The 24860-nt window shown below is 42.2% G+C and overlaps 2 protein-coding genes and 3 long non-coding RNA genes across 7 annotated transcripts; 4 read left to right on the forward strand and 1 right to left on the reverse strand.

The window, feature by feature from the left end:
* Positions 1-32: 32 nt before the first annotated feature.
* On the forward strand, positions 33-1377 carry LOC136356866 (uncharacterized). The gene is made up of 3 exons (XR_010741892.1): positions 33-126; positions 468-751; positions 867-1377. It is a non-coding gene; the product is annotated as an uncharacterized lncRNA (long non-coding RNA).
* Positions 1378-1521: 144 nt separating this feature from the next.
* Positions 1522-6206, forward strand: LOC136356867 (uncharacterized). Its single transcript, XR_010741893.1, has 2 exons — positions 1522-1813; positions 5389-6206. It is a non-coding gene; the product is annotated as an uncharacterized lncRNA (long non-coding RNA).
* Positions 2274-3227, forward strand: LOC136356868 (uncharacterized). The gene is made up of 2 exons (XR_010741894.1): positions 2274-2520; positions 2612-3227. It is a non-coding gene; the product is annotated as an uncharacterized lncRNA (long non-coding RNA).
* A 3159-nt stretch (positions 6207-9365) lies between the features above and the next one.
* On the forward strand, positions 9366-16260 carry LOC4340000 (LRR receptor-like serine/threonine-protein kinase SIK1). The gene is made up of 26 exons (XM_015785764.3): positions 9366-9886; positions 10353-10424; positions 10649-10720; positions 10821-10892; positions 11174-11245; positions 11457-11528; positions 11626-11697; positions 11785-11856; positions 11941-12009; positions 12127-12198; positions 12324-12395; positions 12479-12550; positions 12635-12706; positions 12789-12860; positions 12949-13020; positions 13135-13206; positions 13298-13369; positions 13482-13553; positions 13650-13721; positions 13811-13882; positions 13969-14040; positions 14132-14202; positions 14288-14419; positions 14525-14863; positions 14946-15316; positions 15448-16260. Exons 1-26 carry the CDS (start codon positions 9648-9650, stop codon positions 15799-15801), a joined length of 2943 nt encoding a protein of 980 aa, XP_015641250.1. The 5' UTR covers positions 9366-9647; the 3' UTR covers positions 15802-16260.
* Positions 16261-17519: 1259 nt separating this feature from the next.
* Positions 17520-24030, reverse strand: LOC4340001 (protein TPX2). Of its 3 annotated transcripts, none has more exons than XM_015785766.3 (15): positions 23658-24030; positions 22221-22370; positions 21941-22097; positions 21424-21532; positions 20989-21036; positions 20332-20453; positions 20173-20248; positions 19362-19471; positions 18982-19051; positions 18594-18659; positions 18452-18514; positions 18296-18370; positions 18164-18207; positions 17977-18062; positions 17520-17800 (listed from the first exon to the last, which is right to left on the reverse strand). In XM_015785766.3, the coding sequence occupies exons 1-13, from the start codon at positions 23908-23910 to the stop codon at positions 18169-18171; spliced, it is 1338 nt and encodes a 445-aa protein (XP_015641252.1). In that variant the 5' UTR covers positions 23911-24030; the 3' UTR covers positions 17520-17800; positions 17977-18062; positions 18164-18168. The 3 variants fall into 3 exon arrangements, with proteins under 3 accessions (XP_015641252.1, XP_015641251.1, XP_066167478.1); XM_015785765.3 differs by having other exon boundaries at positions 18160-18207; XM_066311381.1 differs by having other exon boundaries at positions 18594-18652; positions 18978-19051.
* Between the last annotated feature and the right edge of the window lie 830 nt (positions 24031-24860).

Raw genomic sequence — 24860 nt, forward strand, 5'->3', positions numbered from 1 at the left:
TCGTCACTTAAACCGAACTCTTTCTGCCCTCTTGCAGGCCTATCTGAAAGCCTGAAAAGATCAAATTCTTGAGATGCCATCACAACTGAAACTGAACACACGAGCGAACCATCAGTTGATGCCCAGGTCTATTAAAACCTTTGGCTTTAGTTCTTTTTGAATTATTTATTGGATTGTTGAAACGAATTATTTGCGCTCCACGCTTTAAAAATGCATTTTCTCAAAAAAAAACTTTCTTATATTATATATTGTATTTCTTAGATCACTTATTTTAGGTCATTTGTTAAGTTTATTTATCAAAATATTTTGTCCATCCATATAATCAAAATATAATCAAGTAGATAATCTGCAGCAACAATATGTACAATAACCTATTTCAAACTGAGGCAAATAGCTCTACCAATCCAGAATCATATAGCCATTTTTATCAGCTGATGCCCAGATCTAAGCAAGCTCTACAAATCCAGAATCCAGATAAGCCATCTCATGATTGGAGAAGAATGATTGGTGGTGGCCAATTGGTGAGGCGACGAGGAGCTAATCATGTCCCGGACGAAGCCAGCGTCGCGATCGCCATGGCAGCAGCAGCAGGTGGACGTTTACTCATCCGCATGGCCCATTTAGCGCCCCCATTTGCGATTTTTCGCAGCATCACGGAGAAAAGAAAAGAAAAGAAAAGGCGCGGATGGACGCAATGCATGTGCCGTCGCACAGAGCTGGATCTCGCAGCAGCAGCACCACACCACCTATGGTTGGTCCACCTCCCCTGTACATCCTGATCATGAGCATACGAACTTCACTGTTTCTTATTACCAAGAACCAAGAAACAAATCCTCATCTCACCACCGGTATTCGATCGATTGCAGATGACATGTGAGCTGGGACGAAGTTCACATGCTGGCGAGGGGCCCACCTGTCAGTGAGTGATTGCAAACCGCCGATATCCGATGACACGCGGCGAGAGTTTACTGAACTCGACCAATTACATCAAGATGATACAACCGTCCTGAGAATGCTTCTGATCCCTGTATAGATAAGAAATTGGAGAATTTAGGCTGCAGTGGCAGCTGCGAGCTACTCGTGACGGGTTTGATAAGTAGATTTGGTTGTCGGGTCGGCTGGTGTCGGTGATGGCGATGGAGGCAGAGGAGGGAGCAGTGATTTTTAAGTTGGGCGGCCGAGTTAGTTAGGAGGAGTGATGTCCATCCACAGTGTCGCCAAAGACTTGTTCTTCATGGCCATGTGACAAGGAAGGAAGGAAGCAGATCAGGCTGGGATCATCAATGCAATCCTGGCTTAGGATTCTTGTTTTGGTGAGCTGACCACCACTTGACCAGAGTAATTAAGCCAATTAAGATGGTTATTACTACTACTACAATCACATTCTCTGGTCTCTCTCCACAGATAGTGATCTGATCTGATCTGATCAGATGCAAAGTTGTTGCTGTAACTGAAAAGCCATATCTTTTCCTCTCAGCTCTACAGCAGCTATCTTCTGTGCAAGATATTCAGAGAGGGAATATGTGTCACTGTGTGGCTTTGGCCTGCAAACGCCTACTAATCCTGGGGAATTGCAGTGGCAATGGTGAATGGTTCTGATAATCCTGTTTTGTGCTGAGGTGTGGGGCCTGTGGTGAGGGCCCAGTTGTCTGTGCTCCACTGGTGGGTGGGCCAGGTTACTTGGATCAGAATGTTCCTCTTCTCCTACATACCCTGGCTGGTGATGATGTGGATCTCAGGTTCAGCAGTTTCAGCACCAATTGCAGGTTTATGGTATCATCTTGACGCCATATCCCAATGCCCGAATTTCAAGGTATATATATTTTGCAGCTTTTCATACAGTAAGTACAGTCATTAGTCTAGTCTATTTACTTACTCCACTAGTTACTATTTTTGCATAGACAAATGAAGTTTAGTGGTAAAAGAACCCATGCTCTTCTGGCACCTACTCTAAGAAACTGCATGCTATCACATAAAAACCCATTAGACCTCAATAATTCTTCATAAATCATATACTCCTAACAAAGAGTACTGGATAGAGTATAAAGTTCAGATATCCATCCAAAATGCAGCATTTTGTCAATCTTGAAATTTATGGAGCATGGACACACACATACTCCAAAAATGCAGCACTCCTATAGGAAGGTGATAGAAGGACCTTTGGTTGGGAGTAGTATAATTAATAAATAAAGTTTTCTACCAGCATACACTCCACAGTCTACCACCATACATATACGAGTACTATGCACTGCAGGTTCCCATCCCCCTAAGATGATAGCACCAGCTTTTGTTTTGATTGTTCGACCATGGCCCCACATGGCAGCCACTTTTCACACCTACAAGAAACCTCTCACATCCTTAACTACAGTACTACAGTACGGCTACTCTTCTACACAAGGGAGGCTATCTCTATTCCATGATGGATCTAGAAATGGTGTTCAAAGAAATGCTTCAGTTCAGGAGGCATTGATGGATGAACGGATGGATGTGGCATGTGGGTGCCATTGTGAGTGCCAAGATGTATGAGGACTCCTATCCCATCACTCTTTTCTCTTTTCCTTGTACCAATTGAAATGAAATTGAAAGAAACCTCCTCTGCTCCCCTCTTCAGGGCCATGCAACTGAGGGCCTGTTTGGGAAACAGTGACTTATTTTAAGTCCCTGTCACATCGGATGTTTATACACTAATTTAGAGTATTAAACATACACTAATTATAAAACCTATTCTATAACCTTGGACTAATTCGCGAGACGAATCTTTTGAGTCTAATTACACCATGATTTGACAATGTGATGCTACAGTAAACTTTTCATAATTATGGATTAATTAGGCTTAAAAAATTCGTCTCGCAGATTAGCTTTCATTTATGAAATTAGTTTTTTTATTAGTCTATGTTTAATACTCCAAATTAGCGTCAAACATTCGATGTGACACGGACTAAGAAGTTTTAGCCCCATCTAAACACCCCCTGAGTGAGTGCCGTGCCACAGTCATCACAAGAACCTGCCTAAAAGGAGGTCACTTGTCATGGGAATAGATCAACTAATGAGATGCCATTACTATCAGGCATCCAGAGAACTAGTAGTGGAGTTATTTCATTTCAAGGAGGGACAAAAGTTGGTCCTTTATGTATCTAACATATTAGTCCGGCAGTTATAAAATATAATCATTTCCGACTATGTATCATCGTTATAAATACTTATATTTTGGAACAGATAGAGTAGAAGTACATCTTTTATCTTGTTGCAAATTACAATGTACTACACATAGAAAACACAAGAAACTCATGTTGTACAAATCAACATCAGCTTTCCCTAACTGAAATGTATCATCATAGTGCAAGTGTTTGGCACACCCTGATCAGATTAGCTATAGGCTTAAAGTAAGTAGTTTTCACCTTGCTGTCCTTACCTCTTGTCACCAGACCAACAAATACCAGAACTTTTGTTATCTTATCTATCCTCATTTCTGGGTGTGCCATCATCATGCTTTGCTCTGCCTTCACATGGCCTGTGCCCAACAATAATATGTCCACTGGACCCAGTAATGGGGCATCAGTACCTCTGCCACACAGCCACTGTGCCCTTCTTTTGGCCTCCCCTTTTGCAAACAAACCCCTCAACTTCTCAACCACATCAACTTTTACCCCTCCCTCCCCTTTCAGTCCTTCCTTTGGCTAGACATGAAGTAGGTTTGCATTGTCTGCAGAATAGCTAGGCTGGCACCTGCCCTTAGCTGTGGTCCATGGTGTTTCTCATTCTCTTTGTTGTACAAATGCTTTAGTTATTATCCATGGATAATATGAAGTTGCAAAAAGAAAAAAGTTTATGTCATACTCTACATGCAAGACTGTAGCTCCTTTGGAAACACAGGGATAGCGAAAATGTAGCATCTTAAATCATATGGATGGAGCACAGGAAAAACACACGAATCAAAAGACAAATAGATACAAAGGAATTTTTCCGAGAGGTTGAAGCTCATGTTGTAATTCCTCCAAAATTCCTATAATCTGAGACAATCGTAAGGAATTTCAAAGGAATAAAGGAAAGTCATTCCTATTTTCCAAAGGACCATATATGAATTATTTCCATAGGAATTCAATTGTTCAAAAATCGTCCAAAATTCCTTAGTTCCAAAGGAGCCCTAAAAGGAGATATGGGTTCAGAGGCTTCTAGAGTGTATTCATTCATATTTTGCTTATGGATGTTGCTCAAGCCCATCAATATCCAACTCTGAAGAGTGGGACATGTGTGGAAGCAAAACACACATTTGCATGCAAAGCAAACATGTGTATGCCATTGCCAACAACAGCCTCTCTCATGCAGACACACACATGTACTACACTACTACTACTACTACCCATTTCATTTCTTTTTGGATGCTATATGTTTCTTCCATCATGTCTTCTTCATTAGGAGAGGAGTAAAGGAGGGCTACCCATCACGGATTCTATGATGGGTTCAATCAATCCATCCTCACTGCATGGTCCTAGCTAGCTAGTGTATGTAGTAGTAGTAGTATGATCCATGGGAGTACATACATTAATTGATTATGAAATGCAAACAAGTTGAGAGAGGGCTCTACTGTTCACCTGCATTATCCATTGTAGAGTGCACCTACATTATCATTAGGGTGTGTTTAGTTCAAGCCAAAATTGGAAGTTTGATTGAAATTAAAACGATGTGACGGAAAAGCTGAAAGTTTGTGTGTGTAGAAAAGTTTTGATGTGATGGAAAAGCTGGAAGTTTGAAGAAAAAGTTTAGAACTAAACCAGGCCTTAGTAAAATTCAACTCTCAGAGCAAGAAGGGGGAGAAATGAAAAGAAAGAAAAATTAGAAAGAGAACAATATTATTATTTTTTTGGATAAAGGAGGACTGTTATCCAACTCAGCCAATTACATCAAGTTAATACAACCGCACTGAGAACATTTCCGGCAATGGCGAAAAAGAGAACAATAGTAGTATATACTAAAGCCAATATCTATTGAGTTCCCATAGTTTTTTGTGTATAGAAAGAGGGGAGAAACTACTCCTACATGTGTTGGCCTGTTGCTGATTGATGGGACCTGTGATCTTGCACAAATAAGGGTCCTGGATGCATCTGCATACAGCTGTTGCAGGGCAACAGCATTCCTTAACGTACACATTGCACTGTACTCATCTTGCTGAAAAATATACTCCCAAAAGAAAATACAGTGCATCTCTGAACATGCACCCAAAAGAAAATCTACAAGCTAAGCAATCATGGCACATATGATTGATCAGAGTATATTATGAAGCTTTAAAGAAACTAATCATGCATTTGGCTTAATTTGGTGGATCACTCACATAGTATGCATCCTCTTTTTACCTGATCCTTCTGAAGCAGTGAAAAAACCACCGTGCAGGGATTCAGAACATTGCAGGGGAGCCTGAAACCTTCCAAGGAATTGCCATGAGACCCAGAGAAGATGGTAAAAATTTCTCTCTACTGTTGCAGCAAGCTGGTCCCCTACCACATGCCTCTCTCCTGTTGCTGCAGCTCTTCACATTGCCAAAAACCGGTGCCATGTAATCGTACCCAGTTCAGTTCAGATCCACTCAGAGCAATCAGCAATGCAAATGGGCTGGCTGATCTGATCATCTCCATGGTGTTCTTGGCAGCAAGAAAACGAGAACCAAACCAAGAACAACATGGCAGCAGCAATGGTGTTCCATGGATGGCATTGCAAATCGATCTCCACAATGGCAGCAGCAACCTTTTGACTAGTCCAGAATAAGGCACGCAGCTCTTGTCCTCCCATGTCTCCTGGCTGGATGATGCTATTGCTGCCGCTGCTGCAATTGCTTATTTACCCACTGGTCATGGCATGCATGTATTTTTATGTATGTGATGTGTCCCCATGCTCTGTTTGTTACTACACAACAGTTATAAAGGTGCAGCTCCTTTGCATACTTCTGGCAAAAAACTTTCACCCAAAGCAAAAGAAAGAGATTCATCAGCAATGTCATGGATTCATTGAAGGCAAAGATTTGATGCATCCTGTTGGCAATTGCTAAACACAACTTAGAGAGAGAGAGAGAGAATGAGAAAGATAGAGTCTTTGGAATGTTCATATTTGTTTGGTTGTGGTGTGTCATGTGCATGAATGAATCTGCTGCCTGCTGTATGGCTAGCTGAGCTGAGCTGCCCTGACCCTTGTGTTTAATTTTTTTTCTCTGATCTGATCTGCTCATCTTTTTATCTTGTTTTTTCCTTTGGGGTTCTTGGCTTAGCATGGCACACATGGCTCACAGTGAGAGGAGAGCTAGCTGGCTAGTAGCTCTAGTTGTGGTGAAGGCTGCAAAGTTTCAGCATAAAATCTGAGCTAAGCTAGTCCTAGTTGGCCTGAGGCCCTGAGCTGATTTGTGGTATGACTTTTGCATGAGCCATTGAGATTGTTGTTGCTATCCTCTTGCAAAGCATTGCTCTCCTCTACATCTACTCTTTTTCTTTGTCTCAGCTCTGGCCTACAAGTAGCCAGGCATTGCATTGGGCTGCTCAAAGGAGGCTACATCACACACATAACATGCATAGGTCAGCTTTGCAAAGGTTGAAAGGAGGTAGAGGCATGTCTAATTTCAGACACCTGTACCGTCTTGGTCACATCAGCAATGAAAACCAATAATACACCTATAAATTTCAGATATGAATAAGTGCGCTCATTATGCAAAGTTATAACAGAACTCTCAACTCTGAATATTAACCAAGCTAAGGCAGGTAAAATAATCACAACAAAGGCCTTCAAAATTTTACTCATGTAATCATATGGAGTTCTCCAAAAAAATAAAAAGATCAACACATGGTGGTTCCCATCTTGGATCCTGTGATCTGGTGAGTTGATCAATGAAAGGATTAATTCCAAGCCTGCAATTGCATCTGCTCACTCTGAACCATTGGCATATATACACAAACTGGGGCACACCTAGCTAGATATATGTAGTAAGTACATATATACACACGGCCTATGTGTGTGTGCATGATGCAGAGGCGGCATTATTTGCTGGATAGCCTTGTGTGCATCTCGATCGATCATGTAGCAAGTGTGACAATGCACACACTGCATATATATGCATATACATATATGCAGCAGCAGCAGCAGCAGTTATACTATATACTAGTATAGTAGTTAGCTGTAGGCTTGATGAAGTGAAGAAGGCCATAGCAGAAAGATGCAGGAACACATACTATGTGTAATTACATTGCATGCAGTAGATGCTGCACAAGAGAGGGGGTCAGAGCTACATGTTTGTGTAAGGTGTTAATGTCCTTAATTGGTATTTCTCTTTCGTACGTACGCATGCATACGTGGCTGCCTGCCTGCCTGCACAACTGCATATGCATGCATACTTGGCAGTTGGCAACTTGGCATGCAGAGAACAGTTGAAATTCTGGAGGCTGAGAGGAAGCTAATTAGCTAAATCAAGCTAATAACTAAGGGTTCATTTCGAAAACATAAGAATAGAGGGCACAGGATCAGTGGCGGAGTGTCAAGTCCGGATGACTAATAGTGTTTTCTAGTGATCGATTAATTTTTATAGGTGTCGATGGCCATCGATAGTAGAGACAGCAACAGCGAATCCTGGGCAGTTACCCGACCTGCCCGAGAGGTGGCTCTGCCACTACATAGAATTACAATGTCTTATATTAAGAATTCCTATGGGAATTAGAAATGTAGGAATACTCTAATATAGTCATTTAGACGATATGCAGAAAAAACAGAGAAATTATAGACACAATAAGAGAGAACTGTGATGTACAACCTCATGTTTTGTTTTCTTCCAAAATTTCTATGAACTAGCTCATTCCATGGGTTTTCCAGAGGAATTTTCGGACATATATATCCTTTGTTTTGAATGAGTTCATCATAGGAAGTTTATCCTAAGAATTTAAATCCTCTAAAAATCCTTCACATTTTCCCTTTGTTCCAAAGAAAGCCCAAGTGTTTTTTTTCCCCTTTTCAGGGTAGGTTGGGTGGGCAATTTTAAATATTTTTACCTTTTTCGGTTTTATGTACACGAGATTCAGAGGTCATCTCTATAAATGAATGCTGATGGATGATCATGTTAACTATAGGAATGGATTAAATATTATATGAAAATTTGAAAAACACCCACAATAGCCGAGTTAATTTGCATGTATAGGTTGTGTTTAGTTCCCTCAAACTTCCGAAAACCAATTGCACAGTTTGCATGTAAATCGCGAGACTAATCTTTTGAGCCTAATTACGCCATGATTTGACAATATTGTGCTACAGTAAATATTTGCTAATGGTGGATTAATTAAGCTTAATAGATTTATCTCACAGTTTACCAACGGAATATGTAATTTATTTTGTTATTAGTCTACGTTTAATATTTTAAATGTGTGTCCGTATACGTAAAAAAAATTAAAAAGGAACTAAACACAGCCATAGTATTTTAGTTTACCCATATTTATATCTCACCTCCATCTTCACGAATTAATAGGAATAATCTCAAAGGTGCATATGTCAATCAGCTAGCTCATGTGGGATGCATGCATGTGTACAATTGAGCAAACCCTACTCCAGGGACATCTGGTCTACCGAGACCACCACCTACCACGATTCATACGATTGATTGGTTTAGCTAGCCAGAAATTAATTGGCAATCAAACAGTACAAAAACATCCATCCATGTTAGTATCATCTGCTACACTCCTCATTGCCTTCATTATCTTTCTCTCTTCATCTCTTGATCAGCTCTTGACGATGGTTTAGACGACAGGCCGTACGGTGCACGGCTGGTCATGGCCATCACTCATCAGTCATCACCAACGGCGCCACACATTCCGTCTTGTACTACAAGATTAATTAATTGAAAATAAAATTGTACTACACGAGATGGCCCCGGTGGGCCCACCTGGCAGCCGCTCACAGAGTTACGGCCGCAGAGGATCCCGAGCCCCCCCCCTAAAATTAACCAACCAAACCAAATCGCGTTTAATTTTTCGCGCGCCTCCTCTAAACCCGCCTAGCTTAAACCCCCTCGTCCACCGATACACTGACATGTGGGCCCACACCCACTGACATGTGATCGCCCAAGCCGACCCGGGCCCACATGTCATCGACTCATCAAGCAGCCAGCCAACCGTGGTAGAGAGATTTTTTGAAAAAAACTGGAAGCCACGGGCCCCTACGCCTACACGTACCCCCCTACCCACCGGGTCCACTCACTGACGAGGTGGGCCCCACTTTGTCAGCCTTCCTCCTCCTCCTCCTCTTTCTCTCTCCTGCCACCACCACCATGGCACCAGCTCAGCTCAGCTCAGACACCCACACAGTGAGCCCCTCTCTCTCTCTTCTCTCTCCTCTTTCTCTCTCTTGGTTGCTGCTGCGTGCTGCGGTGCAGTGCAGTGCAGCGGCTGCCTCCCGAAAGCAACAACAGTCACGTCGCTATCGGCACCACCCCCACAAAACACCATTGCTCCCCCCCATCGATCGATCAGAGCTCAGAGAAAGAGAGAGAGAGCCATGGTGGTCGTGGTGGTGGTGGTAACTCGGCCAGGGTCGATGCACTAGTGACACAACGAGTGCGAGTGCCCTGAAAGGGGGGAGGAGGAGCGGCTTGAGAGGGAATAAGCTAGGTGGTGGTGGTTCTTGGATCAATGGCGGCGGCGAGGGCGCCGTGGCTGTGGTGGTGGGTGGTGGTGGTTGTTGGTGTGGCGGTGGCGGAGGCGGCCTCCGGAGGAGGAGGAGGGGGAGATGGGGAGGGGAAGGCGCTGATGGGCGTGAAGGCCGGTTTCGGGAACGCGGCCAACGCGCTCGTCGACTGGGACGGCGGCGCCGACCACTGCGCGTGGCGCGGCGTCACCTGCGACAACGCCTCCTTCGCCGTCCTCGCCCTGTACGTCCTCCTCCCTGCGAAGCTCGGTGTTCTTTCCTGGGCAGACATGGCGCGCGGCGGCGCGGGTGGTTGCGTTCTTGTTCTTGCAATCTTCTCTTGTGGTGGCTGTTGGTTTTTTCTTTTCTTTTCTTTTTCCAGCGTGCACTCTGTGCTTCATGTGATTTTTCTCTCTTGCCGTGCTCGCTCTGGCATTCTGATCAGGAGGAGCAAATAGTTCAACTGTTCTGTTCTATTCTTGCCTCCCTTTTTTTTCTGAATAAAAACCTTTTCTTGGTTGGTCTATTTGTGCCTAGATTGCTGTGAATGTTTCTTCTTGATAATCTTGTTGTTATCGTATATATCTAATGGAAAAGAAACGGGTTTTTCTTGTTATCTTGCGTAGGTCTTTGGATATTAGTGAGGCTATCTTGTTTGTTATGCTAAAAAGGATTTTTGTGATGAGAGTGTTTCCCTGTGTGAAAAACAGGAACTTGTCAAATCTAAACCTAGGAGGTGAGATCTCGCCGGCCATCGGAGAGCTCAAGAATCTACAGTTCGTGTGAGTACGGATATGAGTAGAGAGTACTATTTCCCCTTGCTTTGCATCTACCTGAGTTTTTGTGCATTTGACTAGCCTGTATTTTCTTTTTATAATCCTGCACACTTCACCTGATTTGACCCCTCATGCCATGATGTGACACAGTTCTTTACTATTTTACTTTAAGCCTGTGGATTTGCTCGCTGATTAGTTTATTTGTGCTCTAATGATTTGCCTCTCTGCAGTGATCTCAAGGGGAACAAGCTCACTGGCCAAATCCCAGATGAGATTGGGGACTGCATCTCCTTAAAATATTTGTACTTCACCTAATCTAAGTCTTCTTTTATTCTGTTACTTTTTGTAACAGGGTGTTCTAGCTAATTTTTTAATTGGGCTCTTTTGATTCTTGCCATGCAGGGATTTGTCTGGCAACTTGCTGTATGGAGACATCCCCTTCTCCATCTCCAAGCTCAAGCAGCTTGAGGAGCTGTAAGCTCTACTTTTTTTAAATCTTTTCCTACCTTTTCTTTAGCAAGAGCTATGGCCTATAGCTGTTGAGATATGGGCACTTCCTCTCCCTTCTTTGGAAAGTTCAGGCTAATACTGAGACATCAGAGACTAATTGATTTACATTAAGTTTTGGAACATCTTGTTCTAGAATCCAGATTATGATACTGAACATCTTGTTGGAGTAGTAGTAGTTTTTTTCATGGTTTTGCGATGCTTGGGTTGTAGTGGTAACATTTTTTCTCTCTCATTTATTGATGCAGGATTTTGAAGAACAACCAGCTCACGGGACCCATCCCTTCCACATTGTCCCAAATTCCAAATCTCAAGACATTGTGAGCCTCTTAGTACCTTACTCTATCCGTGACTATTTACTTCTTTGGGGTTCTTGGACAAACTGGGTGATCTGACTTCTACTTGTTTAACTGTTTTTGTGTTATAATGTGCGTGCCACGGGAAACATGGCTTGCTGTGTCATTTTTTGCATCTTAAGTACTACTAGTTCTTACTTACTGATAAAATCCTTCCTTAATTATCTTGGAATAGGGACCTGGCACAGAACCAGCTTACAGGCGATATCCCAAGGCTCATATACTGGAATGAAGTTCTGCAATACCTGTAAGAATCCTATAAAAGAAAATTGTCTAACTGTTTTAGCTGGTAGTATAAGAAGGTATTTTTCAGGCATTAACACTTTGCTTCTCTTAATCTTCAGAGGTTTGAGGGGTAACTCACTGACTGGAACTTTGTCACCTGACATGTGCCAACTGACTGGCCTGTGGTACTTGTAAGTCATCTCCTCTCCCTTTGGAGATGTTGCTGCATATTGTGCAACTTGGCCTTGTTGACAGTGGTTACTGTTCTTAATCTACAGTGATGTAAGGGGAAACAATCTCACAGGGACCATTCCAGAGAGCATAGGGAACTGCACCAGCTTTGAGATTCTGTATGTTCTTGCTAAGATTTCAGTAATATTTCAGTGTTCATGAGTTTCAGACACCATAATGCGAGTTTCTTATTTGTATTGCAGGGACATTTCGTATAACCAAATCTCTGGAGAAATACCTTACAACATAGGCTTTCTTCAAGTAGCCACACTGTAAGTGTTCCTGAGTTATTGCAAATCCTCTAACATGTAATCTGCTGTTTCACTCTTATGCATATAGATGCTTTACTTACAGCCTTTATGTTGAACCATTTCTATTCATGTTCATAGGTCACTTCAAGGAAATAGACTGACTGGGAAAATTCCAGATGTGATTGGCCTGATGCAAGCTCTTGCTGTTCTGTGAGTAGAGCACGACATTTCAATCCATAGGTTTTAGTAGTTTCTGTAATATTTTTTTGACTGAAATTCAGTAGTTTCTGTAATATTGGATAATGAATTCTTATATTCATTTTTTTTATTCTCAGAGACCTGAGTGAGAACGAGCTGGTAGGGCCCATTCCTTCTATACTGGGCAATCTATCCTATACTGGAAAACTGTTAGTATCATCAGTCAGACTTTCTTTTTCACTGAGATTGCTTTCTTCTCTTCTCTAACACCTACTGTCACCTTTTCCTTCAGATATTTACATGGGAACAAACTTACTGGAGTCATACCGCCGGAGCTTGGGAACATGAGTAAACTTAGCTACCTGTAAGTGATTATATGGTATGCAGATATTGTTGTGCTCCAGTTGGTGTGGAACACTATAAGATGTTCAGAAATTTTTCCATGCAGACAACTGAATGATAATGAATTGGTGGGCACAATTCCAGCAGAGCTTGGCAAACTTGAAGAGCTTTTTGAACTGTAAGAAATTTTATCATGTCTATGAGTTACGTAGTATGCTTTATTTTATTCTGTGCAATTGTTGACCAAATTTTGCATGCAGAAATCTTGCCAACAACAATCTTCAAGGTCCTATTCCTGCAAACATCAGTTCTTGCACTGCTCTAAACAAATTGTAAGTTAGCCGGTACTAAGTCAACTTATAAGTTAACAGGGCATTTTTTACTCCACATGATTAAACATGTTTTTTTTTTGCCTCTCAGCAATGTTTATGGCAATAAGCTAAATGGTTCTATTCCTGCTGGTTTCCAGAAGTTGGAGAGTCTGACTTACTTGTGAGTAATTGTATCTGTTGCATTATGCTTACAGTAATCATTTAATTCACTCGGCGAAATTATTGTATTTCACCTAATGTTTTTCTTGCTTAAAAATACATTTAAAAAATACAGGAACCTATCTTCAAACAATTTCAAAGGCAATATTCCTTCTGAGCTTGGTCACATCATCAACTTGGACACATTGTAAGTAGAAACTTTAGCTATAATTATTTACCTGGTGTTACAAGACCTGTGGGCGCTAAATGATGTTCCTTTATTATTATTTTTTGAACAGGGATCTTTCCTACAATGAATTCTCTGGACCAGTTCCTGCTACCATTGGTGATCTAGAGCACCTTCTTGAACTGTATGTTGCGGACCAACCTCCTAGAAACCATACTGTTTTTAATGAAAAAACCATAACTTATTTCATATGGCCATTATTACTTGATGCCTAAATGGTTATGCTTTGACTGCAGGAATTTGAGTAAGAACCATCTTGATGGGCCAGTTCCTGCTGAGTTTGGAAACTTGAGAAGCGTCCAAGTAATGTAAGTGTGTTCCCTTGAAACACATGTAACTAACTATTATCTGTTTGAAGCCATCCTATCATCATGATTCAGCTGAACCAAAATTTAAATTCTCAGTGATATGTCCAACAACAACTTATCTGGTAGTCTGCCCGAGGAACTTGGACAACTTCAAAACCTTGATAGCCTGTGAGTTGTATATCATCATAAATTCATATTATGCGTGTGAGATCGAAAATCACCTAAATATTTTACTGAGCTATGGTGTTATCATGCAGGATTCTTAACAACAACAATTTGGTTGGGGAGATCCCTGCTCAATTGGCCAACTGCTTCAGCTTAAATAACCTGTAAGTTTTGTGTGCAAGCTCTGCTCTGTAGCATTGTATACTGGTGATAACTTGGGCAGGATTATTTATCCTTAAGTGCATTTCAGGAATTTGTCATACAACAATTTATCTGGACATGTCCCGATGGCAAAGAACTTCTCGAAATTCCCAATGGAAAGGTATAAGATGGCACCATGCACAATCTCTGTTATCCTTCTATTAGCATCTTCTAATTTCTGATTGCAACCAGTACATAAATCATAAATGCAGCTTCTTGGGTAATCCATTACTGCATGTTTACTGCCAAGATTCCAGCTGTGGACACTCTCATGGACAAAGAGGTATCAGACAAGAAGCTAACCCCTTGTAGCTTTTCACTCCATTTGCTTTTCTGCTAAACACATGTTCACTTAATTTCTATTGCAGTTAATATTTCAAAGACAGCAATTGCTTGCATTATCTTAGGCTTTATCATATTGCTCTGCGTTCTGCTGTTGGCTATATATAAAACAAATCAACCACAGCCACTTGTCAAAGGATCCGATAAGCCAGTGCAAGGTATGTGTGCGCTATATCTCACCCCTCCAGTTGTCGTCGATGAAATTAACAGCAAGTATGCTGGCATAATGGAATTCATCTTAACCTTTTCTTAATCATATTCAGGACCTCCAAAGCTAGTTGTTCTCCAGATGGACATGGCTATCCATACTTACGAGGACATCATGAGGCTGACAGAGAATTTGAGCGAGAAATACATCATTGGCTATGGCGCCTCAAGCACTGTCTACAAATGTGAACTCAAGAGCGGCAAGGCCATTGCTGTCAAGCGGCTTTACAGTCAGTATAACCATAGCCTCCGAGAGTTTGAAACAGAACTAGAGACAATTGGCAGCATACGGCACAGGAATCTTGTTAGCCTCCATGGCTTCTCGCTATCTCCACATGGAAACTTGCTCTTCTATGATTACATGGAAAATGGTTCCTTGTGGGATCTTCTCCACGGTTAGGGCTTGAAACCTTTGGCTCATGGATAATTTGTTATCATTATGCATCTCCCTTATGATCTATATATGATCCTTTTCAGGTCCATCAAAGAAAGTGAAGCTCAACTGGGACACAAGACTGAGGATCGCGGTCGGAGCTGCACAAGGGCTGGCCTATCTCCACCATGACTGCAACCCTCGCATAATCCACAGAGATGTCAAGTCCTCCAACATCCTGCTCGACGAGAACTTCGAAGCGCACCTCTCAGATTTCGGCATAGCCAAATGTGTCCCCTCTGCCAAGTCCCATGCCTCCACTTATGTGCTAGGAACCATCGGCTACATTGATCCGGAGTATGCCAGGACTTCCAGGCTCAATGAGAAATCTGATGTGTACAGCTTCGGCATCGTCCTTCTGGAATTGCTCACAGGGAAGAAGGCCGTCGACAACGAATCGAACTTGCATCAATTGGTAAGCCACCCCACTTCCACAGTTCCACTCCATCCTCTCATCACATTGTGCAAAATTATCACCAATTCTAGAACTTTTCTAGCATGATCCAATGGATGATTTGTATGACAAGATCTTGTGTCAATGTTCAGATACTCTCCAAAGCTGATGACAACACAGTCATGGAGGCAGTGGACTCGGAGGTGTCAGTGACGTGCACGGACATGGGACTGGTCAGGAAGGCCTTCCAGCTCGCCCTTCTGTGCACCAAGAGGCACCCTTCAGACCGGCCGACCATGCACGAGGTTGCAAGGGTGCTGCTCTCCCTGCTGCCGGCCTCCGCCATGACAACGCCCAAGACGGTGGACTACTCCCGGTTGCTGGCGTCGACGACGACGGCGGCCGACATGCGAGGGCACGACGTGACCGACATCGGCGACAACAGCTCCTCCGACGAGCAGTGGTTCGTCAGGTTCGGCGAGGTCATATCCAAGCACACAATGTGATCTTCTCCAAACCTCCAAAATTTTCTCCTCCCCAAGATGCTAAAAGGATAGTAGCACAGTGCAGGAAATAGTAGCTAGATGTAGGATCTGAAGTTAGATGACCATGATGATGATGTTAATGCCATTGTTCTTGACTCTTTCTTCTTCTTGGTGTTGATCTAGGATTGCCCAAAGATTGTCCCTAGGAATTTGCAGTGACATACTAGTGTTGTTCATGGTATTCAAGAGAGAGTGAGTAGATCAGTGTCAGGTTCAGAGATGTCTCGTGAGCGCCATGAAGTCGCCGTCTTTATGATGTAATATATTTTGATCAGAGAGGCAGAGGGAGGCCATCAGTTCTTGGATCCTGGGGTGTGTGACGACGCCGCATTGAATTGAAACCATGCATTCCTGCATCGACAGGATTGTGCTAATGTAAATGCCCTTTTTTTGACGGTATTTATTAGTTGCTCTGCCTCACTCTTGCTGTGCTGTTAGTGTACGTCTGTTTGCTGCTGCTGCTGCTGCTGCTGCTGCCTCTGAAACTCTGAATCTCCATGCCTAGTATTTATGTCCTGCTTCGTTGGCTCGTTGCTGTGTCTGTTCATCAGACATGGAGTGTAGCTGGCTGGCTGCTCTTACTGTTGAATGATATTCATAGCTGCTGCCTGTATCCACTCCTAGGCATGTCACTGTTAACTTTTGCATTGAAAGAACAGTAATCCAATTCCTTGTCCTTTTACTTGTTTCCTAGGCTAAGGGTTTATGATCTTGATTGGCTAGCGAATTCCCGAGCCCCTTCAAGACATCAATTTTCCATTAATTTTGAATGAATTTCAGAAAATTTTGAACAAAACCATTCGATATGCACATTTCGAGCCAGCTCAAAAGATGTTAGAAATTCGTCGAGACGTTAACCCTTCCTAGCAGTAGCAATCTTCTCGGCTAGGACTAGGGTTCACCTTTTGGATTGAGTGCTGGATCCCAGCCCCCAACGAGATTGCATTTTTCTGCAAATTTTGAATAAATTTCATTTGAATTTAACCATTTCAAATTTGAATTCTCAAAAACCATTCGACATTTCACCCGGAATCTACTTTCGTCCTGCGTTGGAACCTCGAAATTCCGTGGTTTTTGATTGGTTTTCGTCAAATGATGTTGAATCTGTCACAGGTTCTAGCAGAAACTGGACTGGACTGTGAACTCCTATTGGGGCGTCAAAACGCAAGCCGTCCTAGTGTCCTCCACGGCCAGGGCGTCCTGACCATTCCGTGCATCATCGTCTGCTAGTCAATGGCAGATCTGCGAGCAAATGTCCCTTCCATGCTTTAGCCGGCCTGGCCCCGGTCGACGCGACGTGCCAACACGCAGCCACAGCAACAGCAGCAGCAGCAGCTAACTTTTGTTGAGATGAGATGCCTGAGCCGTTCTGATCCCATGCTACTCCAGTATGATGGCTACACTTGTTTGACATGTACAGTTTGGCTCACACGTACACCGTGACACCACTGCCATGGCATCTACTCTATGTAGGTCAGGTCAGGTCATCAGCCATCAGGTGCTCACCCTGACCATGCCACAGTATTTTTCTGGTTGGACAAGCCTGTATGCCCGTCTTTGCCCGACCAGCATCAGAATTCAGAGCTACGGGTCCCATGGAGTTAGTATCTCTGTGACTATATCTCCATGGTTCCTGGCTAACATTGTTTTCCCAGTAATTTGAACGATGCAAGGAGAGAGAAGCAAGCAAGCAACTTTGCTGGATGATGATTGGCAACAAGTTACAGATCTGGAGTACACACCGGCGTCATGGTTAGTTTCTCTGTACAAATCGATCTCCGCCATGGCCGCGAGCAGGTACGGAATTATGTTCAGCTGCACGGCAGCGGAGACGGGAGGTTGCCGGGGATGGCCGGGACGGTGCCTTGGTCGGTGCCTTCAAGTCAAAATAATGTATCGCTCCATCTTTGTCAAAACTCAAATGAAGTCGAGATCCTACTGTCCAAAACAGACGCTTAGCCTACATGGTAGTAGAGAGCAATGTCAATGCAGTAGTTCACCCCAAGTATCAGTGTCATGAAAATACCCAAATGTATTGCTGAAAAATAATGGAAAGTTGCCAGGGTGTGAAATGACATGATGCACTGTGCGAAATTGCGAATCATGAAACCTGAAATATTAGGAGTTAACGTTTACCTTTGTTCAGGTGGAGAAAAGGAATCTGAACCAGGAATTGTCAAAGAGAAGAATTCCTATGTTTTGTATGTCTTGACTGACTGGATCTGAAAAATGGTAAAATGTGGAAGGGTGTGATGCACTTGTTTCTAACTTGAGAAGCGACATGATAAATGCCCCGTATGGCAGTGAAATATTACTTACCTACCATAGCTAGCTTTGCATGTTACCAATCATGTTCTCTTTGCAGTCCTTGCATTAGATTAGGAGTGATATTTTAGTTACTTTGTTTAAAGGCGCAAGGGAGTAAAAACAAGCTAAATTGAAACAAGGAAAGAACCTTGGTGGTAATATAATTTGGAAGATCAGCAGTCCGGTGATCTAAAGCACGGCGTGCTTCAGTAGTTAAAGTGAGCTTCAAAAATAATACGAGTAAACATCAGAGCAAATAATCTAAGGAGTAAGGGCAATCAGTTTCTGTTCTATCAGTACGTACCTTGTTGAAGAGTTCAGATAATGGAGCCTGCTTACCCTTCCTACCAGTTGACAACTTAAATTCCTAGGATTTTCAAGCAAGAAATATGAGTGAGGAATTTATAACAAACCACAACACACACACACACAGAGAAAGAGAGAACCTTAGGAACTGTTGTGCTCCTTTTGGCATTTTGAAATACACCAATATCTCCTTTGCTTCCTAGTATCTGTTCCAAGGCAAAGAAAATGTAAGATTCAATGGCTGCATTTGCAGTTAATCAAATATGTGAAACTAGAACTTTCCTATATTCTGTCTGTAGGGTTGTTTCTTAAGCAACTGCATATTCAGCAATTAATTCCTATCTGTATTATAAAAGTAGGGCCACTGACACCCAGAACATGAAATTGCAACAGGTATATCAATCAATACAACTAGGCGCTATCCAGGCCATTGGAAACTAGGGTTCAAACTTCAAAGATAAACAGGTCCAGAGCAGTATGAACTAAAAGATTCAAAGCAAGCATAGAAGATCCATCCACAGCACCAACCTTTTTATCCACTGGTCGAGCTTTAAATTTAAACAGGTCATCTCTGCACTCATCCGGCGTTTTGCAAATGCTGTTAACAGAGCACAGAAAATAGCCACAAGTTCAGCTCTATTTACAGAAGATCACATCATTCTGAAGTTTCACTGCCTTGGGAAAATCATAGGTACTGGGTAGAATCAAAAGCATAACAGTCTTTACTATTGCATTATTTGGTTCCATGAAGAAACCTGTCCTGACCAAAACTAGAAAATTACAGGAAATACTTACAAGAGAATAGTAGGAGGTATATTTTACTTTCCTTTGTACTGCCGAATAGGATGGATATTATGTAAATAGTAATGGGACTAGAAGTGAGGAGGTATATAAAAAACAAGCCTTACTTGTCAAGATGCCTTGGACGATTAGCAGTACACACTGGCACATTTGACCCAATACCGCGATGTGGAACACTTGCATGCTGATGATCATTGCGCCCAGAAGGTTGCACAACCTGCCAGAGAACCAAGTTTTTAGTAGGCATGGATAGTGTGTATATGATAAGTCGTTTCAACCTATTCACAGAGAATAAAGATTATATAGTGCAAATTAAAAGTTAACCATCTAAATGTAGAGGTGCCTGTCCTAGTACAGGACAATGATTCAACTTTGAGGGCAGAAAATAGCAGTAAACAGAACAGCTTCAACCATGCAATTAGATCCAGAATAGTGTACAAGGGCACATAATAAATTGGAAAAGATGATTTAAAAACTATGTGTATGACTTTCACTGATTGAACTGAATGTTTTTTTTCTAAATATTTCTACAAATTATTTGTTTCTTTGGACAAAACATAAATGAAACCATTTCTGAACTGTCACAGTTACAGTTACACTATCAGCCACCAAGACGCTGTGCTATTATACATTAAAAAAGCAACATTCTCTTGAGATCTTGACATGTACATCTCTGCTATGAATATTTCTGTGGCCTCACAGGTGCCACCGTCTTCTAAAATTCTTTGAGATTAGGGAACTCTATCAAACAAACTGAGTATTGCCATCCTCCAAAAATTGAAAACCATAGAATGAGTCATACATATTGTCTGGCAGGGCTCGCTCATGTATGTAAGTGTGAGTAACCTACTTTATTTTTTAATAGTTAGTGAAGACAACCAGAACAAGCTGCAAAAACCCAACAGTAATGTAATCCACCTTTCTAATCGATGACGCTTGTGTCATAGAAATGGATTGTGCCGCCTGTTTGTTTAGCTGCTTTGAATTAGTTGGCCTGAAATTTCAAGAAAAGGACATGAGCTGCCTAGAAGTACTTGACATTCAGGCAAACAGGAGAGCGAGAGAAAATGACTTTACACTGCTCTGAGTATCCTTGACCTCTCTGCTCTTAGCTTTGTTGCCAATTCAGGTTCTCTGGGAATTGTAATCTTCAATTTTGGTACAGCAATGGCATGATCAGAGCTACTAGTCATAACATTCTGTGTCAACCATGAGAAAGCATCGTCAAGCAAAATTTGAGGCACAGCCTCAGAGAAATCATGTATAAACTTGCACGATGAGCATGTTTTGTATCATAAAAGGTATATTCTATATTAGAGATTGTTAATAGGGGTGCAAGTGGGCTTGTCCGCGAACCCGCTTATAGGCAAAATTAGTACGTAACCCGCGGGTTTGACCAGCGGGTTACCTATTAATTTGACCTATAAATGGATTTATGGATCGATCCACTTGCATATCTAGATGCGGCAAACCGGACCACGACGCGAAAACCCATGAATTATCATTTATTTGACCTATAAGTGAACTTGCGGGTCGGCCCGCTTGCATCCCTAATTGTTAATGCATAGTATAACAGCTATGATTGGCTAGTTGCAGGAGTATGTCAAGCACTTTAAGAAAAACTATAGTATAAAAAGTCCAAATAATTTTCTAATTTTTTCTATAGAATTGAAATGGAACAGCTGAAATATTCCTAGGAAATGAGAGAGAAGTAAATGTTTGAGGTGTCTTGACCTTTGCATGATTCTTATGGATCAACTCAGGTTGATTAGTTGAAACAACCTGTGCAATAAGTAAAGAAGCTTCAGTGACTAGTTATGCAACAAATCAATATCAAATAGGCACTGATCACTCTGTAGTGAAAAAACAGTATAAATGGTTTTGTGGCTATTACTTTGGCGATGCTAACAGAAAAAATTAGCTGCCATTGTCAGTTGCCATGAGAACCATGACTGTAGTCAATTAAGTATTCTCGATTAATCCAGACAAATATAATCTAGTTTCTAGTATGCAATCTCAAAACTAAAGGTAAATGCCCTACCAAAATTATGTGGTATTTCAAGTTAAAACTGTACCGACAAACTTCACTGTGTTTTACAGTTAAGAAACAACTTCACCAGATAATTTGGGGTGGTCATACCCCCCAGAAAATAAAAAACAGCAAAATACCTTGTTGAGATGCCCTCTTTCTAGTCTCTGCCTTTTAGCAGCTTGGTAGGTGCAGTCATTGGAGCTCATGGTACTTCTATCACTTCTCACCCCAACCGACTTTTTACTCCTGATAGTAAAGCAAATTGGTACATAAGTTCAGAAACATGAAGACAGCATTTGCTTTAAATGTATTGAAAAATCCTTGCAGTGCAAATCTAAAACAAAAGGAAAGGTGGTGAAAGTCCGGAAATAATGAAGTGAAAGAGAAAAACGTGATGGCTACACAAGCATATACTGACATAAACGGTTAAGATCAATGCTAGTGGATGGTTAATTCATCAAGAATGGCAGGTGAGTAAACCAACAAGAAACACATGTTCATGGAACTGCAAGTATGGCAGGGTAAATGCATCTCTTCAAAATCAGAAAATTGTTATAAAATCATCCAACAGAGAATAATACTCCAAATTTTGTATGTACCAACCCTAGGACAGCTAAAGAATATGAATTAGCATAAGGCATAACATTTACATACTGTGTGGAGTTCTTCACTTCAATTTGTCTGTTTTGCCTGGCTAATTGACTGGCTGTAGGCTTCATCAGTGTAGACCTCTTTGGGATAGTTCCTTTTCCAATAGTTCGAACGCCATGTTTTCGCTCGTTCGCTGAAACTTGATGGCAAGGTATCCTTCCTATTTTACATAAAAGAAGCTGGGTAAAAGATCAAAGCATAACAGGCTAAATGAAATGCTCAAATATGGTAAGAAATGCAATAGGAAAAAACATAATGGAGAAAACTTTGGGCTTATAGGGACCTTCATTTGGTATATGTGGCCGATGGATCGTTTGTTCAGCACCATTGGAACATTCATGAGAGGATTTAGAGCAATGTGCTGCATCTATATCCACAGTGCTTCTTAAACTTTGCAACCCAAGATCTTCAGCCAACATCTTGGCAATTAAGGCTGCAGAAACAACAGAGAAAATTTCAGTCATATTAAGTTGACAACAAAGGGCAATAACCAATTAAAAAGGAAAAATGAATGTAATGACAGTTCAATAGCGAGTTAAACTGTAAAAATAACATCTAACGTTTCCATAATTCATACAGGTCAAATAATCAAACAAGTGTCATTATAGTAGTAGTACATATTTTATTCACTTCTTGTTACTGTTTTTTATGCTACCTTGCTAGTGTTGTAACCATAAGTTTCCCTGTCATGTAATATGATAGTTCTATCTTTGTCATGAGCTAAACATTAAAACTACAGAAATAACCAAAAAAATATTTGTACTTACATATTAATGATAATAGAAAAGGCTTGAGTAGTAAAACAATGAACTATCCATCGTAGTTTTGTCCAAAAATTGATGCATACAACCAAGGATGATATTTCACTTTCACCTCCCATATCATTTTGGGTTTGTAACACATGTAAATTTAATCAATTCCAGAAGACCAGAAATACCAGGAAAGTATATACTAACAAACATAACTCTACCAGCTTACAATTTATATCTAGCATTAGTTGTCAAAGTTTTAGGGTGAATACACCAAATTAGTTGCAACTAACCAAAGTCTGTTTGTTGCAGTCACATGTTCCAAGATGTCTCTTAGTTGTGGATGCTCATGAAAGAAACCTAAAAGGCCAATGGCCATTGCCTTGCTACATCATACATTCCTTTTTGCTATGGGCCTGGATACCTGTGGGTGCCTTCTCTACCATTAACATCTCAAGAACATCAGTTTTCCTTGAGAACAGCATAGCTTTTTCTTCTTCATTTATTATCAGGAAAATGGACTCATTGCGGTTGACAATCAAACTTTAACATCGAGGCCAAATTACACAATTAGAAACAGGAAAATCTCTGTTAAATGCATCCCTCATCCATCTAAGTGATCAATGCTGACCCGAATTGATGACACTCAACCATTTCACACTCTATTGAATCATGCTGGTCTGAAAATGTTGGGAGTATTTCAGAAAATTCATGTGCATGCTGCCCCTAGAAGCACTTCGAAATTAGGGACTCCCAAACCTCCTTTCTCGGATCAATAATGCAAGGGAGAACACACTGCATAATAGAAATCCCACCAATGGCGCACATACTAAATCGACGATTTCAACCGCGAATCGATCGATCGAACTAAATCCCATCCCCAAGGACCCAACCCCCCTTCCCGAATCATCCCCGCCATGCAGAAAAACATCACAATAAATTAAGAGGTGTAGGGATGGATGGGCACGCACGAGAGGGCGGGTAGCTGGGCGCGGAGGCGAACCACAGCTGCGCCGCCGCCGCCTCCACCGGCGACTCCTCCACGGCGAGGTCGAACCACCTGGGCGCGTCGAACTCGTACTCCAGGTCCACCTCGAACCACCTCACCTCCATCACCATCACCCCCTCCCCCATCCCCTCCTCGAACCCCGCGCCCTCCCCTCCGCCGCAGGAGGAGGACGACGTGGACGAGACGTCGCGCATATCCTCGTCGTCGCCGTCCATGGCTAGGGCTCGCAGGGTGGGGTCAGGGCCGCCGCGGTGGTGGTGGTCGGCGGCGAGGTATTTAACGGTGGCCGGAGACGAGGAGGAGGAGGCGGAGGAGGAAATTTGAAATGCGGGGTCGGGACCGGAAGAAATCGGGCCAGTGCCGGATTTGACCCCGGCAGCATTTACAAATCACCCCCTGCACTTCATCACATTCACCTCCCCGTACTAAAAAAGCGTAAGGTTGAACATGGAGGGGATTAGGAGAATTTTTCAGGGTGTCATCTGCAAATGTTGCGAGAGCGCTGTGAGCCTTTTGGGTGGGTCCCACGCGCACGTAATCGGCGAGTCGTCGCCTCGTTTCGCCCCGGAGCGCAACAAATATTTTTCTGTTCCCGATTCTACCCTTCGCTCCGTAAGGAAAAAACCAGAGGCCCGTGCAGTTATTCGCGGGGGGCAAAACCGTACTTTGGCGTGTGCCTCGGAAACCGCGCGTGGGTATCCGATGTTGTGAGAGAGCAGCTCTTGTCGGGTTCCATTCTACTACTACATACAGTACAGGCGTCCGTCCATCCGCAGGGCGTAGCGTATCTCACTCGGCGTCCAGTGTGCGCATCGAGATCCGTGCTGTTCCTTGATTGCTGTGATTTATATTTAATTTTTGAACCGAATTTGGGTTCAAAAAAATTCGAATCGCTATGCTTCACACTTTGCTTGGAAGACAGAAGCTTCACACGAGTTTCAGAGCAGAAAAGGTTTTCTTTTCTTTTTTCCAGGGAGTAGTGGATGGGTGCGGAATTGCAGATGCAGCCTGAAATTTGTCCGTTCAAAATGGATGCAGGAACGGCGGTGGTATTTGGAGTGTCGTCTGCTTTAGTTTTGTCCTGTTTCAGTTGAGTGTGATGCCATGTAGTGTAGCTGCTATGGTCACGACTCACAACTTACAAAAACAATGCTGAAAAATAAAT

This window comes from Oryza sativa, chromosome 6, assembly GCF_034140825.1.
Source record: "Oryza sativa Japonica Group chromosome 6, ASM3414082v1".
Classification (NCBI taxonomy): Eukaryota; Viridiplantae; Streptophyta; class Magnoliopsida; order Poales; family Poaceae; genus Oryza; species Oryza sativa.